We start from the raw sequence: 19,835 nt of genomic DNA, 5'->3' as shown, positions 1-19,835 counted from the left end.
CACTTTTAATTCAATGTAAGGACAGTCCCTTGTGCTGATTTAAAAAAAATATTTAACTGAACTAGACTGCTAGTAGATAAAATTACCGGTAACACCATTTAATGAAGTTATAAATGAATACAGAAATCAACTTGATATAAGCTCTATGTAATCCCTACATAGCAGCACTGGGAGAAAAAGGGTCAACACTGTAAATCATCTTCCTGCCAGTCCAGGAAAATGCTGACAGGAAGAGAGACGACTTTATCAGCCTGCTGCTGTCCCTTCAACGTCCAGTCACAGCCTGGGGGTAGGGAGGAGAGTAGATTTTATTACTTAATTGCAGTAGGGAAAAGTAAGGTCACCAGCATTGCTGTAATGTCTGGCAGGGCTGAGCAAATCTTGGAAATAACTAGATAATGGTACAAATGATTTGAAAGGTTACACTGCTTTGATATATACATTTAACTATATATTTGAATTTTTTCTGAAGTTCGGCTTTACAAGGTAATGCAAAGTGCAACAAATCCTGGTAGCCAAATAAATGGTATCTTTGATTGCTTTGACATAAACTGGAAATATATGCAATTTGGACTACTTTACTAAATAGCCCTGAAAATTGCATTTGCATATTACCCTAAATACCCTGGACAGCTGCTCTGACTGATGCTTAAAAATACTTGGCGAGTGTCGCAATAATGCAGGAAAAATAAGATCCCTCGGGAGGAATTTGTCCTACCCAATTTTGCTGTTAATAATAAAAAAAGATGAAAAGTTAAAGCTTCTCCGTGAACTGGGTATGTTTCCCCCTTGAAGCAGAATAAACATAACCTAAAGTGGCATTTGAAAGCATTTTGGCATACACGGCTCTTTTGGAGAACAGTCAGATTTTTCCATTCTCTGTGCTCTGTTCTCCGTGGGATTGCTCTCTGTAACATATCCAGGTACTCTGAGGCTTGTCATCTAAAAATAAACACTATTAAACCAGGGTAGGAGGTGGGAGTTTTACATGTAGCATTGCTTATCATTAATTTACTTAAGTATTCATGCTCTACCCACAGCAGCCTAGGTATGGGCAAATTGCTGCCTCTCAAACCACTGTGGACCTACTCATTACATTTTAGTTACATTATCTGTACTGTCTCCTTTATATTTGCCATTAACTGTGTAATGTGAGGGTCTTAGTGTGATTTTGGCACAGAGAATTTAACACTGGTAGTTTTTGGTGCAGAATAGGGCTGCCTCACATCAATTCTCATTATAACTCTAATGCCCTGTACACATGATCGGTCCATTCGATGAAAACGGTCTGATGGACCGTTTACATCAGTTAACCGATGAAGCTGACTGATGGTCAGTCGTGCCTACACACCATCATTTAAAAAAACTATCGTGTCAGAATGCGGTGACGTAAAACATGACGACGTGCTGAAAAAAAACGAAGTTCAATGCTTCCAAGCATGCGTCGACTTGATTCTGAGCATGCGTAGATTTTTAACCAATGCTTTTGCATACTAACCATCGGTTTTGACCTATCGGTTAGGCGTCCATCGGTTCGATTTTAAAGCAAGTTCTAAATTTTTTGACCGAAGGTTAACTGACCGATGTAGCCCACACACGATCGGTTTGGACTGATGAAAAGGTCCTTCAGTCCGTTTTCATCGGTTTTGACCAATCGTGTGTACGCAGCCTTACACTAACCAGTTCCTCTGTCCTTCATACTAACCTGTTTGTTTGACCCTCACACAAACCAGCACTTACCAATTTTTTTGACCCTCGGACAAACCGCTTCCTCTGTGCTTATTTTAATTGTTTCCCTGACACTCACACGAACACTAGCCAGTTACTCTGACACTAATGCTAACCAGGTTCCTGTAACCCTCACACTAGCCATTTCCACACTTTCTGGTTCCTCTGGCTCTCCGGCTTACCCTTTTCCTTCAACCCTCACACCAAACCCTTCCTCTAACCCTAAAACTAGCCTGTCCCTGTAATTCTCTCTCTAACCCTACTCCAGGCCATTCCTTAACTTAAGTTGCAACTGCACTTTTAGTGCAGTTGCACATTAATGCTTAATACATGTATCCCCAGCCCACACCACCTCCAAGGTTGTTTGCCCTCTTGTCCTAGCTCTGACAAGATATTGGCTTTACAGGCTCCTCTTCACCCCCTCTTGAATATCCTCTCAGTCAGGTCATGCATGACAAGAGCTCTATTTAATCCTATAGAGAAATCCTACTGAGGTGATGTGTGGTGGCATCCCTGTAAGTAGAAAGTTTAAATATTTATCAGGATACTTTATAGTATCGCCACACAAAATAAATTCTGGCAAGACAGGTACTTACTACAGTAGTTAATTCAAATCTCTCCAATAGTCATGAGACGGGCAACAAGTGACACAACACTCAGGTGAGAATAATGGTATCTTTCATCTTGAGCATTGTCATTATTCGAACATTGGCCAACAAATCACACAGGTGTGAAATGGGGCTTAATTCTGTCTTTATCAAGGCACTGTTCTTCTTTTTCGCTTTGGTTTAGAGCCAAAAGGTTAAAGTTAAAATATATAAAAAACAGGATTGTACATTTTTTTTTTTTTTTACTTTTCACCAATGCTTTCCAAAGTTCTCAGATGTATAATATGCTATTTTCAACTTCCTTCCGTGCAGTAAATCATTCTGCAAGGTCTTCCATTGCTCAGCAAAACTATAATGGGCTTTAAAATCAATAGTCTGAAAAAGGCAAAGACTAGTGGCAGAGGCTTGTCCTGTGACATCACAATGCATAAATCTTTGACTTTGTGTTCCCTGCAGTTATTTTTATGTGTGAGAGTGATTGATGATCTCCTTTGGGCATGACTGTACTTTTACCATAGCTTGCAGAAATGTCAACTTTCTTATCAAAGAAAAATATTTTTCTGCAGCGTAGTGATTGTTCAGTGTTTTTTATTTTTTTCCCTGTTTATTGCACACACAGAAGCATTTCCTAAAATCGGATCTAAAAGTTGCATTATTATGCTGGAATTTTTTTTTTTTTTAAATGATTAGTTCAGGATTGGCAGCCTGTTAATTCTGTAATTCGTCAGGAGGCTAGCCATAGACAGAGGGCGGTTGGAAAGCAAGCGCATTCCTAAATACTCTTAAATTGTGTGTTTATATAATGAACAAACAACCCTGCCCCACTGGCTTCTATCTTATTTTTAGTGAAACTATCACCTCCCCTCTGCCTAAAATTGGTCGGCCAGAGGTTGGCTGTTGAAGTCTGTTAATGGACAAACAAAAAAAAGTCAGAATTTCCTATCACAATACTAAATGAAATAATCAGTAACTTCGGAAGGAGAAGCCATGGCAGACTGTTTCCTTTAAATGATACTGACTATAAAGTGATGTAAAATGCTGGAGCCAGGGGAACCTACATGTAATATGCATATCACAGGGCAGTTTGCAGTACGGTCATAGTTGGCATTCATTGCTGTTCTCTTGAATGTGAGCAACTGGAGGGAAATTGAATTTTACACATATCTGCCAACTGCAAAATATCATGGCCAGTTACAGACAACCATTCTGGTGATTTGTTAGATTATGCTACTTTGTTTTTTATTGCCCTGTTGATACAATATATAATTCCACTCTATGGCAAAACATCTAACTAGTAAACCTACAGTGCCTTGAAAAGGTATTCATACCCCTTGATATTTTCCAAATTTTATCATGTTACAACCAAAAATGTAAATGTATTTTATTGGGATTTTATGTGATAGACCACATAATTGTGAATTGGAAGCAAAGTGATAAATTGTTTTCCAATTTTTTTACAAATAAATATTGTGGAAAATTTCAAGGGGGAATGAATACTTTTTTCAAGGCGCGATTTATAAATTTTTTGGACATCCCATGCTAAAATCTTGGGAATTAATACGAGGTTGTTTTTCTTTGTAGCCATAACAGCTTTAATTTTTTGAAAGACATTCTAAAAGAATTTAGATTTTGTCTGTCTTTTCATTCAGTCTACAATATTTGTGGGTTTAGTTACTTATGTTCGACGAGTATACATGGCAGCCATCGGCATTCCTTTTTATCTCAAATATGTTCAGTAGGGTTGAAGTCAGGGCACTGTGCAGGCCACTCAAGTTATTTTACAGCAGAAGTATTGAATTAAAATTCACGGAGTTCGATCCATAAAATTTTCTTTCAGCCGAGGTCCAAATGAATCGCCTGTTAATGCAATGACATCACTCCCCCCCACCAGTAGTGTCCTCTGTCCCTCTGTCCTCCCTTCCTCCCTTTAGACCGACCCCCCCCCCATTTTACCCCCTCCCCCTCAGCTCTGCCCCTATTCACATTGCAGCCCACCTCAGCTTTGCCCCCTATTCGTATTGTAGCCCCTCCCAGCTCTGCCCCCCATTCACATTGCAGCCCCCCCCCCATTCACATTACTGTGCCTTCTCGGATGTCCCCATTCACTGCAGCCTCCCTAAGTTCTGCACCCCCCACTCACATTGCAGCCCCCTCAGCTCTGCTCTCCCCATTCACATTGCAGCTCCTTCAGCTCTGCTCTCCCTATTCACATTGCAGCCCCTTCAGCTTTGCTCTCCCCATTCACATTGCAGCCCCTTCAGCTTTGCTCTCCCCATTCACATTGCAGCCCCTTCAGCTTTGCTCTCCCCATTCACATTGCAGCCCCTTCAGCTTTGCTCTCCCCATTCACATTGCAGCCCCTTCAGCTTTGCTCTCCCCATTCACATTGCAGCCCCTTCAGCTTTGCTCTCCCCATTCACATTGCAGCCCCTTCAGCTTTGCTCTCCCCATTCACATTGCAGCCCCCTCAGCTCTGCTCTCCCCATTCACATTGCAGCCCCTTCAGCTCTGCTCTCCCCATTAACATTGCAGCCCTCTCAGCTCTGCTCTCCCCATTCACATTGCAGCCCCCCTCTGCTCCACCCCCACCATTCACATTACAGACCCACACAGCTCCGCCCCCTCATTCACATTACAGACCCCCACAGCTCTACACCTCCATTTACAGTGCAACCCCACTCAGCCCCTGTAGGTCTGCCCTCTATTCACACTACAGATCCCCACTAAATGTGTCCTGCCATTCATATTGTAGCCCCCTCAGCTCTGCCCCCTTCACTCTCCTACATTTCTTGGGTACACAGAGTGGAGAGCAAGAGGTAGGAGCTCTAGACATCAGGAGACACAGCAACTTTGGATGGAGGGCAGGAGTAAGATATGCCGGAGTTAACTTTTCAAGTATCCTGGCAGGTGATTGGTTGCTAGGATGGCCCTTCATCCTAAAAACCAGCAGTCCTCACCCTCCAGCCAAACCTGCTTTATTTCCCGCCCTCTGTCTAGCAGTGTCTCGCGGGTGCCATGCTGTGATGACAGCGGCATCGACGAACCAGCTCCTAAATGGCGGAACCACGACGGTCTGGATGGGACAGTGACTCGGTCTGCATCAGGCCCGCGGATTGCCATTTAGTGATTCTTGCTTTACAGTTTGACTAAACTAGTTTAACAATGAGGCTGATTTACTAAAGGGGTTGAGAATTTTCACGCAATAAATTGTGTATAACTTAAATAATATAATATTTCAGGAAATAGAAATATATAATTCAAGATCTGGCTTTTATAGCCATTTTGGACCAATGTAAGTCATACCTGTGGGATCATTGTAGAAGCAGATGACTTTAGTCTTTTTTTTTTAACGAACGTGATTGCTGCTATCTTCCATATCCCATGATAAGCTGCTGCATAGTGAACACAGGGGAACGTTCGCTCAGCATGGGAGCCATTCAGAAAATGCTTTGCATTTTTTTCAATAACGAAAGGCATTCTCTGATTGGGCGAGGTGGTGATGTTACGTTCTCTACCTCATTCAATCAGGGAACACTTTGCATTTGTTGATAAAAATGCAAGGCGTTCTCTGGTGTCCAGCATGGAACCCAAAAGTTAATGGATTTCACTGTAGTAGTGGTGGTTACTACAGTGATTATTGGCTTTTACAGGGATCCCACAGATATGGCAAATGCACACTTCCAGGGGTCAAACTGGACCAATGTAACTGTGGAATTAGGTCTGTAAAGTGTTACAAAACCCAGGAGCATTGCATTCACTATATCTGGTCTCCTACATACACAGAACATGAAAATGCAATAATTTTAGTCAATCTAATTAGCTAAATACCTTTTTCTCATTAGCAGTATTTAGCAGTCTTGTGACTTCTATGGAAGTCTAGTTAAAGTTTGTAGGAGGAGTTTTTCATCTGCACGGACTGTCCTATCAGAATGTAGAACCTCTGACCCTCTATCTGGACAGTGCTGATTGACCCTGTGCTGATCACATGCACCCTCCCAAGAAAAAAAAAATACTCTCTAGCAATACACATTAAACTGAGCATGTTCAGCCTGTCTTCTGGCTATATGGAAATATTATGGGGACAGTGGAAGAAGGGGGGGATCAGAGGAGACAGGATCAAGCAGCCTTTTTACGCAATGCAGAGGATTAACCCCTTAATCCACGGTGAGTATAACAAGCATGCTTTACTGCATATACTGACTGATTTTACTGTTGTGGGTTTAGTAACACTTTACTTTTTTCAATCTTATGAAAAGATAATTCTCTTTTGCTTATTTTAGCTGCACATGATTGGATAACTGAGGTGAATAGTTAGTTTTTTGTGTAAAAACTCTCAACTTCTATAGTAAATCAACCTTCAAGTCTTAATGGAGCTGACTGGGTAGCTAAACTCAATAATTTAGAGGAGTGTCCACATACTTTTATACATATAGTATCTCACAAAAGTGAGTATACCCCTCACATTTTTGAAAATGTTATTATCTTTTCATGTGACAACACTGAAGAAATTACACTTTGCTACAATGTAAATTTGCTGTCCCCTCAAAATAACTCGTCATGCAGTTAGTGTCAATATTTTGTGTGGCCACCATTATTTTCCAGCACTTTTGGGCATGGAGTTCACCAGAGCTTCACAGGTTGCCACTGGAGTCCTCTTCCACTCCTCCATGTTAATATCATGGGGCTGATGGATGTTAGAGACCTTGCGCTCCTCCACCTTCCGTTTGAGGATGCCCCACAGATGCTCAATAGGGTTTAGGTCTGGAGACATGCTTGGCCAGTCCATCACCTTTTACCCTCAGCTTCTTTAGCAAGGTAGTGGTTGTCTTGGAGGTGTTTTTGGGGTCGTTATCATGTTTGAATACTGCCCTGCGGCCTAGTCTCTGAAGGGAGTGTATCATGCTCGGGTTCAGTATTGCACAATACAAGTTGGCATACATGCTTTGCACGCTTGCGTGCTTTGTCAGGTCCTTGATAAACCGGTAGTCACGGCAACGGAGACGCCTTGCTCCATGCTGGCCGCAGCTGGTTCGTTCTCTGATACTTAAGTTCCAGCTTGTCTTCGGTGACGTCCCCTTCTTTCGACGCTGACCATGGAGCTGTCCCCTGGACACAGTCAGCTGGTTGGCTTTCTTCACATTGCCAGTGTCAGTGACACAATCTTCCCTTGCCGGCGGGTCTGGCTCTACACACCACACACTGCAGCTGGTGTGTCCTTGTGGCTTTCCTGGGTCGGTGTCTCTTGGTTGGTTGTGCTGGTCGGTCCTAGTGATCCATCAGTGCCTGAACTAGCCTTACAGCCTTGTGGTAACGTTGTCATCCAAATTTGTACTGTTTTAATCTTTGGAATAAATCGTCGGGAACCTTTTTGAATATACATGTGGTTCATTGCAGCCATTACCCATCAATTCCAGCTCAGTTCCTGAGCGCTGTCAAACCTTTTTGTCTATCTACATAATAAGCCCATTAACTGGTCTCTCAAAGTTCTGTGTCATGTAACCTAAATCTGGCATTCGGTTGCATGATTTAAAATAGACTATTGGCTAGATTCACGTACGGCGGCTTAACTTTCTGCAGGCGTAGCGTATGTTATTTACGCTACGCTGCCGCAATTTAGATGGGCAAGTGCAGTATTCACAAAGCACTTGCTCCGTAAGTTGCGGCGGCATAGCGTAAATTGGCCGGCGTAAGCCCGCCTAATTCAAATGTGGAAGTGGTGGGCGTGTTTTATGTAAATTAACCTCACGTAAATGACGCTTCGAACGAACGACACATGCCCCGTCCGTGGACGTATGCCAGTGCGCATGCTCCAAATCACGTCGCAAAAAGTCAATGCTTTTGACATGACCGTAACTTACGCCCAGCCCCATTCACGGACGAGTTACGCAAACAACGTAAAACGTGAAAAATTTGACGGCAGTCCGACGTCCATACTTAACATTGGCTGTGCCATCTTTTTGGTGGTTTATCTTTACGCCTAAAAACGCCATACGTAAACGGCATATCTTTACTGCGACGGGCGAGCGTACGTTCGTGAATAGGCGTATCTTGCTGATTAACATATTCTAGGCATAAATCGGTGTACGCGCCCCTAGCGGCCAGTGTAAATAGACAGCTAAGATACGACGGCGTAGGAGACTTACGCCGGTCGTATCTTGGCAACATTTAAGCGTATCTTAGTTTGAACATACGCTTAAATATACGACGGCGCGGATTCGGACTTACGAGGGCGTATCTACTGATACGCCCGTCGTAAGGCCGTGTACACACCAGCAAACATGTACGATGAAACCGGTCCGCCGGACCGTTTTCACCGTACATGTCTGCCCGGGGCTTTCTGTACGATGGCTGTACTAACCATCGTACAGAAAGCCGCGCGTAAACAATACGCGGGGCGTGTCCGCGGTGTCGCCGCGTCGATGACGTGGTGTCCCCGCGACAATGACGCAGCGACGTGGGTGGGCCTGCCAGTTAAATGCTTCCACACATGCGTCGAAGTCATTCGACGCATGCGAGGGATGGCGGGCGCTCGGACATGTACGGTAGGTCTGTACAGACGACCGAACATGTCCGAGCGGGCAGGATTCCAGCGGACTGTTTTAAAACAAGTCCAGGAATATTTGTCCGCTGGGAAAAGGCCCGGCGGGCAAATGTTTGCTGGAATCCTGCACGCTCGGGCCTACACACGACCGAACATGTCTGCTGAAACTGGCCCGCAGACCAGTTTCAGCAGACATGTTTGGTCGTCTGTACGGGGCCTTAGTCTTCATGAATCTAGCTATATATTGTCAAAAGTATTGGTACACCTGCCTTTACACACACATGGCATCCCAGTCTTAGTCCATAGGGTTCAATATTAAGTCGGCCCACCCTTTGCAGCTATAACCGCTTCAACTCTTCCTGGAAGGCTGTCCACAAGCTTTAAGAGTGTCCATGGGAATGTTTGACCATTCTTTCAGAGGTGCATTTGTCGGGTCAGGCACTGATGTTCGACGAGAAGGCCTGGCTCGTAGTCTCTGCTCTAATTCATCCCCAAGGTGTTTTAGCTCAGGACCGTCAAGTTCCTCCACCCCAAACTCTCTCATCCATGTCTTTATGGACCTTGACCTTTATAGACTGTTGTGCAGTCTAAACCTTGTGGATAACCTTCCCAGAAGAGTTGAAACTGTTATAGCTGCAATTATTAAACCATATGGACTAAGACGCCATTAAAGTTAATGTGTGTGTAAAGGCAGGTGTCCCAATACTTTTGACAATATAGTGTAGATCTTTATTGTGTACAGGACACCAAAATCTTCAACATATTCACTAATCATATATATTAGGAACTTTTATATGGCACTGGAAGAAAATTATGTACGTTGCTAATAATTTTCCTATGTAGAATATATCTATTTTGTTGTGCCGTTCTAAGTTTTAATATGCCTCTAAAAGCTCTGATGCATCTGTGCTGCTTGGACAGGACATTCTAGTGCTGGGCGCTTGCAGTTCAATAACTCAATTCATGCTAATATTGCTGCCTGCATCCAGCACAATTATCCACTGTCACAGCTTGGTTTAGGTCACAAAACAATCATTGTTCCAGTCTTCCCAAGGCTAGCAGGCTGAGCTAGTCCTTGTTAAGCTTGTTAGCATTCCATCGTTAGCAGAATTTGGCAAAAAGGAGAGAGTACAAGGGAAAAGTCCATGTAATCCAGTTTAATCAAGTTTAACAGTTAATGTGTTTAATTAGTTTGAAATTTGCAATTATATAGTTTTCACAAAGTTAGGAGTTTTTAGCAAATCTGCCACAGTTTGGAATATTCACCATCCTTACATTTAATCAAAGGAAATAATAGCCTTGAAATTGACGTTCACGATGCATTAACCCCTTGACCTCCAGCAGATTTTACTCCCTTCATTACCAGGGCATTTTTTGCTATTCGACACTGCGCTAATTTAACTGATAATTGTGTGGTCATGCAACACTGTACGCAAATAGAGCTTTCTTTTGGTGGTATTTGATGACTACTGTTTTTATTTTTTTATTTTATTGTATAAACAAAAGAAGACCGACATTTTTGAGGAAAAAAAAAAAATTTTTACTTTCTGCTATCAAACATAGCCAATAAAAAAATTTAATTGCTTCATAAATTTAAGCCAATATGTATTCTGCTACATGTCTTTGGTTAGAAAATATATATATAAAAATATATATAGTGTATATTGATTGGTTTGCATGAATGTTCTACCGTCTTCGACTTGAGATTGTGATAGTGTGACGGTCAAACTGACACTGACAACACCAGTGCTAATACTATACAATGTCCCTGTACTGATGACAGTGGCTGGGAAGGGGTTAATATTAAGGGGTTAACTGTGTGCCCATCAATGTGGTGGATGATTTTTTCCCCTGTATAGCAGGGAGAACAAAACGGCTACATCGCTGGTCCACAGGGCTCTGTATTCTGACTTACTAAGCCGATCAGCAGGTTCCGGCCAATGATTTGGGGACCAGCTTACTGTCCTGTGCTGTACAGAATAACAGCACAGATGAGGCGGGAGGGGGGGTGTGCCCCACTGCCCCCTATCTGGAAATGCCAGATCACATGCATATACATGATCCAGCACAGAGCAGCCGCCCTGTCGATGTACACATACTGTACATGCAAACATAGGTGTGCGCAGCCTATTGCATTAGGGTGTGCACCCCAAAGCCCAAACACACACTACCGATCACTCACGATGTTCATTCAGAAAGGGAAGGGGCCGGTAAATTACATATTTACTGGCACCTTTCCCACTCCTAAAACATCCCAGCAGCAACAGGCGATATGAGAGGAGGGAAGCTGGCAGTGCTGCGGGGAAAGATGGGAGCCAGGGTAGTAGGGGGAAATCTGTGCTGCTCAGGGTGATTAGGGTGTTCCTGGGCACACCTGGCACACCCTGTGCGCACGCCTATGCATGCAAAAGTGCAAGTGGTTAAAGGCAAAGTTCACCTTTACCCAATACTGCCTATGCAACACAGCGAGACAGGAATGGTGTGATCTCTGGAAGTTTTTTTGTCAGGTTTTGGGAGGTATGCAAATGGTCTACACCTATAGCAAGGGCATTATTTAAATTTGGTCAAAGCTGCACAGTTTGTTTTTCTCTGCAGGCACCCACCCGCATTGGCAGTTTTTAGTAAATGTGAACTATGCGTTTGGCATTTAAATATCTCCTTGATTAAAGGGACCCTATTGCCACTGAAAAAAAAACAAAAAAACAAGTAGATTGTCAAAGAAGAGATTCAATACTTACCTTTTGAGAGGTGAGTGTGCGTGAAATGTTCACTTCCTTGAAGCGCTACAAGCCCACTGGTATGCAACGCTGTTACTGTGGTTCCTCTCCCCAGCTTCTATGTCATAAACAATTTATCATCTTTTATTTCAGGCTGTAAGTATGGTGTCTATGAATAGACGGCGCACTGACCTACTACATTACCAAATATAAAAGTTTTATTAAAAATAGAATAAAAGCAATAGTCCTACTCACAAATTAACTTAAGTAAAAGCTTTTCTGACAGTCAAGCTGGATCTCTTGGCACCTGCAAGCAGGACTTGATGACAAGAGGATCAGACGATACCTCAAACGGCTGGCGTGCTTCTGGGGCGCACCCCTTTCTTCAGAGCCTAGGCGGTCCGTGGTACCTCTCTTCTGTGTGCCCCCATATATATATATATATATATATATATATATGTGCATCTATAGGTCCAAGCACAGGTGACCATCGATTAACTGAACCCCGCCCTTCAATTACAGCTTGCTCTGCCTATAGGGATGGAACTCCCACGTTCTCATCCCAATAGAGGGTAGCCAACTGGCAATCTATTGTGAACAAAAAGGAGCATCATGGCACCTTCCCTCTCTTTTACACTGGTAAAGGAAACAGTTATGTATACCGACATGTGGATATCTCCATACCAAACTGCAACCCGATCTCCCTAGATGCAAAGTAAGGGGGGGGGGGGGAACGGAGGCAAGTGCAAGTCATATTAAAGGCTTTGGGTCCTTACCCTCATATCTCTCTCCTTGGGGCGCCGTAGTGAGTATTTATTTGTCTCTATATATGTACCGTATGTATCTCATTTCATTATATTTATACACAAGGTTTATGGTTGAGACTAGATACACATATCTTAGACGCTTTCTTTTAGCACGTTTATAAGTTTGCTCTTCATTCACAGTGCTGCATCTATTTGTTTTTTATTAAATTATATACTTTACAATTCCATACATTAAAGTGTGTTCTTATTAGAAAATTCCCCTCTTTTCTTCTTGTATCAACTGTAAAATATTTGGTAAAAATTAGGTCTAGAAGCACCCTGTATCATTTTTTTTTCTTTTGCTCTACGTATCAATGGGGGTAGGGGCAGGACTGGGTGAAAGGTGAGGGGGGGGGGGACTGCCCCGAGCATTGGTATCATGTGAGGTGGAGGGGATGCTTCAGAGAGAGTTCCTGCCACTACAAGCTGATAGTAGTTGTGACAGCAGCTTTACTGCTCCTTTCAGCTCAGCGCTCCAAGTCACAAGCCTAATCTGGAGTATAGAAGAGAGTCGGGGGGAGGTGCTCTCTCATCCCTCAAGCTCCACCTCCTGTCGTTGATCGTTCTAGCAACAGAAATGTCAGGTTTGGACTGTGCAGGGTAAGCCGACTCTGTAAAGTCCCAATCTGACAGCAGGTGTCCTCGAGCCACTCTCCTATACCCCTGCAGCAGCCAAGCATCTCTTCCTGCCAAGAGAAAGGCTCCATGCACACTGGACTTAAAAAACGTTGATTCTACAGGCGTTTGACGTTTTTTTTCTCCTGCCTCTAGAAGCACTTCTATTGTGCTCTATGTGTCTTTGCACATTATTGACTGCTACAGGCGTTTTCTGTCAGGGACATTCAGAGGCAGGAAAAAAAAAACCTTCTCTATCGCGTTTCCTGGAGGAGTTTAAGAGCTGTAAAAACGTCAGTCTCTCCTAAACTCCTCTTATCTCTTCTGAACGTCAAGTGCCAACATTTTTTTAGGTGTGTTGTGGGAGTAAAAACCTTTGCAGAGGGGAGTGTAGTGCAAAAAACGCCTATAAACTAAACTCTCATAGACTCGCCTAAACTTTGTACAATATGCTTTCATTTTGCGTCTTTTATGACACGTTTTTCAAGCTAAAAACTTTGACGTTTTTTCTGCTTCTAGTGTGCATGGAGCCAAAGTGCAGAGAATAAATATGTGCTAGGAGGGAGTATTGGGGGGAGGGGGGATTTGTGCAGAGGGAGTGATTGGAGGGGGGTGCTAGGAAGGGTGATGGAATTTTTGGGAGGCAGTATTTGTGTTAGGAAGGGGCATTATGGGGGGGGGGGGGCATTGTGCTCTTTAAAAATATCTGAATATCTGCATTTGTATTCAGCCCCCTTAACATTGTTAGCAAGGTTGATAAAAGAGAAGTATATCCGATTCAACCAATAAAAGACAAAAAAAATGTATATCATACAATCCCATATACACAATTCTATACCCACAGTTGATCCAGAGGAAGGCGAAAAACCCCAGCAAAGCATGATCCAATTTGCCACAGCAGGGGAAAAAATTCCTTCCTGATCCCCCGAGAGGCAATGGGATGTTCCCTGGATCAACTTTACCTATAAATGTTAGTACCCAGTTATATTATGTACATTTAGGAAAGAATCCAGGCATTTTTTAAAGCAATCTACTGAGCTGGACAGAACCACCTCTGCAGGGAATCTATTCCACATTTTCACAGCTCTTACTTTCTGTATTTGGCAATGAAATCTCTCTTTTTCTCTAGGCGTAAAGTGTGCCCCTGTGTCCTTTGTGATGACCTTAGAGTAAATAACTCAACACCAAGTTCACTATATGGACCCCTTATGTAGTTGTACATGTTCATCATATCCCCCTTCATCTCATCCCCCTTTATCTCTTCTCAAGAGGGAATAAATTAAGTTCCTTTAATCTTTCCTCATAGCTGAGCTCCTCCATGCCATCAGTTTGGTTGACAATAGTAGACATGTGCACACTGAAATATTTTGTTTCGGGATTTAATTTTCGTCCAAAAAATACATTTATTTAGTTACTCCCGAAATTTGTTTTTATTTGCATTTTATTCGTTAAAAAATGCATTCGTCCGAAAATCCGAATTAATTAAGGTCGATTCTGTCATTGAAGGCTTATGGTGTCTGTTGAATGTTCTAAGAAGATTCGATGGAGCAGCTAACTTGTACATTTCTGGTCGAATGTTCCGCCTACAAGCTATAGAAGAATTCTAATGTTGTATGACACTAGTAGTAATAATTTATAAATTTAATTATTACTAGTCAACCAACATTCAAATTCTTCTATAGCCCATGGGCCGATCATTTGGCCTGGAAATGTATGATTGCGGCGTCGTACATTTTAGCTGCTTGTTGAATCTTCTTAGAACTTTCGACAGACACCATAAGCCTTCAATGACAGATTAAACGTTTGTATGTTTTTCGCTGCTGCATCGAATCTTCTCATTCATGTCGAATGGTCTACCCCAACACGGTCTCCCCTTTTTGGAGTACTCCTTTAGCCATTTGCCACATGTTTATGTTACCCATATGTTTATATATTGTTTTCTATACATTATACATGGCTAATTTAATTATTCTCTTCTACCTAGTTATAAACATTTTTGTACGGATTTTTTCTTCCCCTGAAGAAGCGAAAATCGCGAAACATGTTGGGAATTTGCGATCTCCGTGTCTTTTAAATTGAAAAAATGTTTATCAAATGACCACCATGAATTATAAATTTGATTGAACTCTGTTTTTATATATTTATATGTAATACAATTATTTTGTATTTTCTTAGACACGTTCTTTCTCATCATTACTGCTCTACCCCCTGCACCGTAAAATATCCCCCCTCTCTCTCTTGTCTCAAATTCAACATTTTCATTTGGGATTAGGTGCCTTAATCTATGGGTGATTCTATCAGTGCTTGGACAACTTATAAATTGCTGTCTCTGTAATGTTGAATCTTTCCTCTCTATGTCGAATTATCTTGGACTAATAGTTAAGGTTAGGCACATTCGACCACAGGTTGGATAGATACAGATCGCTATTATCGTCGTCAAGTCGAATCTCCTATCTACATCGAACTGTTGTAGCAACGAAAATAAAGCTTTTTTTTTATGTCTGATCTTTCGGATTCTGCGTGTTCGTTTTCGTTTGTTAAAACAATAACGAAAATACCCGAAATTCGGGCGAAAATGCATTCGGACGAAAACGAATGCACATGTCTAGTCCTTAGATGTTGCAGCTGTATTACCGGTATTTTTTTTCAGGCTACAAACATTTGCAGCAAGTTCAGAAAATACCTGTTAAACTTTCCTGAAATGCAGTGTGTTTGTCACCTTTTGTGAACTGAGAAAACCAATGTATTACCAGGTGAAAATATAATATATCATATAATGATTGGTAATCTACAATGTTTCCCATTTTTGTTTTTGGGTTAGGACCAAAAACTATTCAAATTAAAGAAAAAAAAAATGTTCCTTTTTAACACAAGAGGGACACAGTGTCCAAGTTAAACCTAAACCCAGAAATAACTTTCATATTGTAAATAATGATTGTTATAGTGCTGTCTCCAGGAGATTTCCCTTAGGATGACATAAGGTATCTCCATTACTGTCATTTAAGAAGTGATTCAGGATCCATTTGGAATGCGTTTTGCACAGCCTGTAATTTTTCTGCATTTCGTTGAACATTCTTTTGGATGTGTTCTGCATATTCTCCCATTTATATACAAATGTCTGTGAACCATCTAATGATGAGACTTGTTAAGGCAGAGCTGGAGCAGCTAGTACAGTTTTTATCTTGTGTCAGCTTGAATCACGGCTTCACTATCTCAGCATCTCCCCCATGTGTCATCACCTCGTGATTTGGGTATTGTTAGTAGAAGATGTTAAGCTGTACTTACATGTTGTGACACTTCAAATGGAAATCTGAATATATTTTTAATGTATCATCTGTTATTTTCCGAGACGTGGGTCTGTGGATAAATTCTAGGGTCAACATCTCCGTTATTCGTCACATTTATTATTTGCAGTATTACAATATTCAGGCTTTGCTGTGCACAATAGTAACATTTTACTTGATAATATCACTGGTATGTTAAGAGAGTTCTACCCAATATTAAAAATGTAATTCTATGTGGATTTCATTATGTTAATCTATGTCCACAAAAATATGGGGGTTGCCATTGCTGTATAAGCATTCTCTGAAAAAGCTTGTTAGGCCCCATGCACACAAGACGCTGGTAAACTCGAGTTCAGAGGCATTTGGGCATTTTTTTCAACTGCCCCTGAACACATTTAATGTTATCCTATGTGTCCATGCACACATTCACGTTTTTTTTGCGTTTTAAAGCAGTTGGGTTTAGGTTAGTTTTTTCAGACGCAAAGTTTTGGGTTCAGACGCAAACGTTTTTGCGTTTCAAAGCTTTGGGAGGGTCTACAATGTCTTTGTTATGAACACTGATAGCCGCAAACGCGGTAAAACGCCGCTTAACACGGCAAAACGCTGCGAAATTTGCGGCAAAAACTGGCAATTTAAACTCCGGTTTTTGCCTTTGAAAACTTGAGTTTACATGTGTTTGCATTTGCTTCTCGTGTGCATGGGGCCTTACTTGACACACACTAATTTTGTGTCTCAGACTTTCAATGGAGGATACAAATGATATAAACAAAAATACCTCTTCAGTGCTCAAGTCTTTTAGGTGGTGGGGGGGGGGGGGGTCAGTGGCAGATAAATGTCACAGCAGTCTCATTAATAAGCTTCAGCCTCCCAAAGGTAACTAGGTTTGCTTTGGGCCTTGCTGCCCTCTCTGGACATGGGGGGTCATAGTAGCTGAACAAATACAATAAAGACATAAAAAGGGGACACATCAGCCTTCTGTATTACCTAAGAAAGCTTTTTTTCAATCAGGGTGCCTTCAGGTTTCCTTAGGGGTGCCTTGGCAAAATGCCTAAATATTGTCCAAAAATTGTCTACAAGCCAGCAGGTGGATCATGCCTTCCGTTTAGTTACACAAAGCCACAGTTTTTCATTGTGGACCATTATAAAGTTCAAGCCACCAGCATCCTAACAACCAATGATATCAGTTGATAAGGAGGACATCAGGGACCTGCACAGCATCATTGTTTGTCCTTCTCTTGCCCCTCTCCTCCCCCTCTCCATCAGCACTGGGGTGACATTAGCTGAGTGAGGAAGAGAAATTAAGGCAGAAGAGAAACATTGGTCAGTAGCAGTATTGTTTTGAATGAATATATCGCCTTCAATGTTGGGTGCCATTGACTCTGATTTAAAGCACCTGTGCAAGATAAAGGAAAACCTGCAAACATGGCCTGTTGGGGTACTCAAGGACAGGGTTGAGAACCACTGAGTCAGGGTTTTTTGTCTATTTTAACCTCTTTATGCCAATGGGAGCCTGTGCTTTAAATGGGCCATGATGCCTGGGGGTGGTAGGATGATATTCCTATCCTGTGATATTGTGATTGCACAGTACAAATATCGTTGGGAGCCTTACCTACCAACTCTCGATCATTGGTAGTGAACTGTGAGCTGTTAGACAGCTGGGTCACCGTTCTTAGGGCACCAATAGAGCGCACCCCAGAACAAAACCGTGATGCATATGCATTGTGGCTGGAGGTTAAAGCTGGCCATAGATGGATCGAAATTTGGATGGTTCAGCAGGGAGCATCCGAATTTCAATCCAGCTATGGCCGTACCTGTTCTTACGAACAGGCTTTTTGGAAAACTTTTTGTTTTATGGTATTTATTTGAGCAGTATGTTCTGACAGTGGAGGAGTCCTGCTGTCAGAATACAAAATAACAGCGGGAAGGATTTCTGGATCTGCCTTGCTTGTGTGGCTGGGGGAATCTGTTCAGTTCAACCCACTGGCTGATTGAAAAAAAATGATCCCTGTATGGCCAGCCTAAGACCCATGCGCCTTGCTGGCGCGTACTGGATATGCATATTACGATAGTAAAGGTATGTACACCCTGAGGATGTTGTTCTTAATAGATTCTGATTCAGACTTTTTTCTGCATTGATAGGATATCTTTACATGAAGCCTGCTGCGTTTTTTGATTTTCCTTGTGCCAGTTGTAAATCGGCTCCTACACAGATCATAGTTCACGTTTTTTGTTTTGTCCTCAGTGCCAGCACTCGCTCCCCAGAATGTCCATGTCACCAGGACTGAATCCGGCTTGATGTTAGAATGGGAAGAGATTGCTCTGAGTTTGCAAAACTGCACAGTGCTGGGATACAAAGTACGGTGGGAGCAGGAGAATGTAACGCAAGTAAGATATCTTTTAAACTGTACACTTCATCCTATTAAATGTACACACAGTACAAGGTATAATGCAATTACTAAGCTAGGAAAATGTTTAGAACATCGGTCTGCTTAAAGAACTGCCGTTTGCTTGATTTTGACAAATGCAAGATTTTATATTTTGCTTTGAGTGGAAACAATGCAGTTCTTTCAATGCAATGCAGAGCTTTCAAAAAGGACATTTGGCCTACCAAAATTAGTAGACTTTTTAGTGATTACCAACCCAATAATTGTGTTTTTATTTCTGTTAAAATTTCTCTTGACCGAAGAAGATCGAGAGCTCTTTAACCTTAAGAGATCTTTCAGATGGTTTAAATAAAATAGAACCAATACGCGTGAAACTCCACTGCAGTTGTACAGGTTACAGAAAGTTCTAAAATCTTCACATACAGTAGCAGCTTGAACAATGATCCCTACTCGGCAAACTTTAGAAACCGAAGCCCTCACTGAGCTCAATTTATACAAATAGTTCTTACTTAAAGCGTTTGTTGACCCCAAAAAATAAATGGATCCTGCTTCTTTAAACCATGTTATATGACAGTGCTTGTCCTGTGTCATTTGACCACCTGTAACACTTGAAAAACCTGGCTGATACTGCCAGTTTCTGCCCTCCCCTATGTAAACTGACCACAGTGTATCATTGCTTCTGAGCCCTGACACCATGGTCAGTTTACGTGCCTCTATCATCCACAGCCTGCTGTCTGTCTCCTCTGTGCTCCGGTGTCCTTCCCCCCCCCCCCCTGCCTGTCAGCTCATGACAGTGCTGCCCCTCCTGCTGTTTGAATAACTGTAATTTTTATGCACCATAAGTCTTTTCATATTTCCCGTATATGTTTGTTGCTTACAGCTAACATTTTGTTTGTATTGGTATGATACAAAAAAGTGGAGAAACAAAATGCCAAATCTGACACATTTCACGCAAAACTCCAAAAATGGGCTGGACAAAATTATTGGCACCCTCAATTTAATATATGGTTATACACCCCTTGAAATCACTTCCTGTAACCATCAATGAGTTCCTTACACCTCTCTACTGGAATTGTGGACCACTCCTCTTTCCCCAACTGCTCCAGGTGTCTCAGATTGGAAGGGTTCCTTTTCCCTACTGCTGATTTTATA

At 42.1% G+C, this 19,835-nt stretch overlaps 1 protein-coding gene across 2 annotated transcripts in view; it reads left to right on the top strand.

Moving 5' to 3' along the window:
• The window catches only part of TYRO3 (TYRO3 protein tyrosine kinase), a 230,944-nt gene that overhangs the window by 142,318 nt on the left and 68,791 nt on the right, over positions 1-19,835 (top strand). For both annotated transcript variants that reach the window (XM_040333801.1, XM_040333800.1), the window contains one exon: positions 18,542-18,684. In XM_040333801.1, coding sequence (XP_040189735.1) covers positions 18,542-18,684 — 143 coding nt within the window. The remainder of the gene's footprint in view (positions 1-18,541; positions 18,685-19,835) is intronic.

Source organism: Rana temporaria, chromosome 13 (assembly GCF_905171775.1).
Source record: "Rana temporaria chromosome 13, aRanTem1.1, whole genome shotgun sequence".
Classification (NCBI taxonomy): Eukaryota; Metazoa; Chordata; class Amphibia; order Anura; family Ranidae; genus Rana; species Rana temporaria.
The sequence above is the reverse complement of the archived record's forward strand: the minus strand, read 5'-3'. Positions and strand labels throughout refer to the sequence as shown.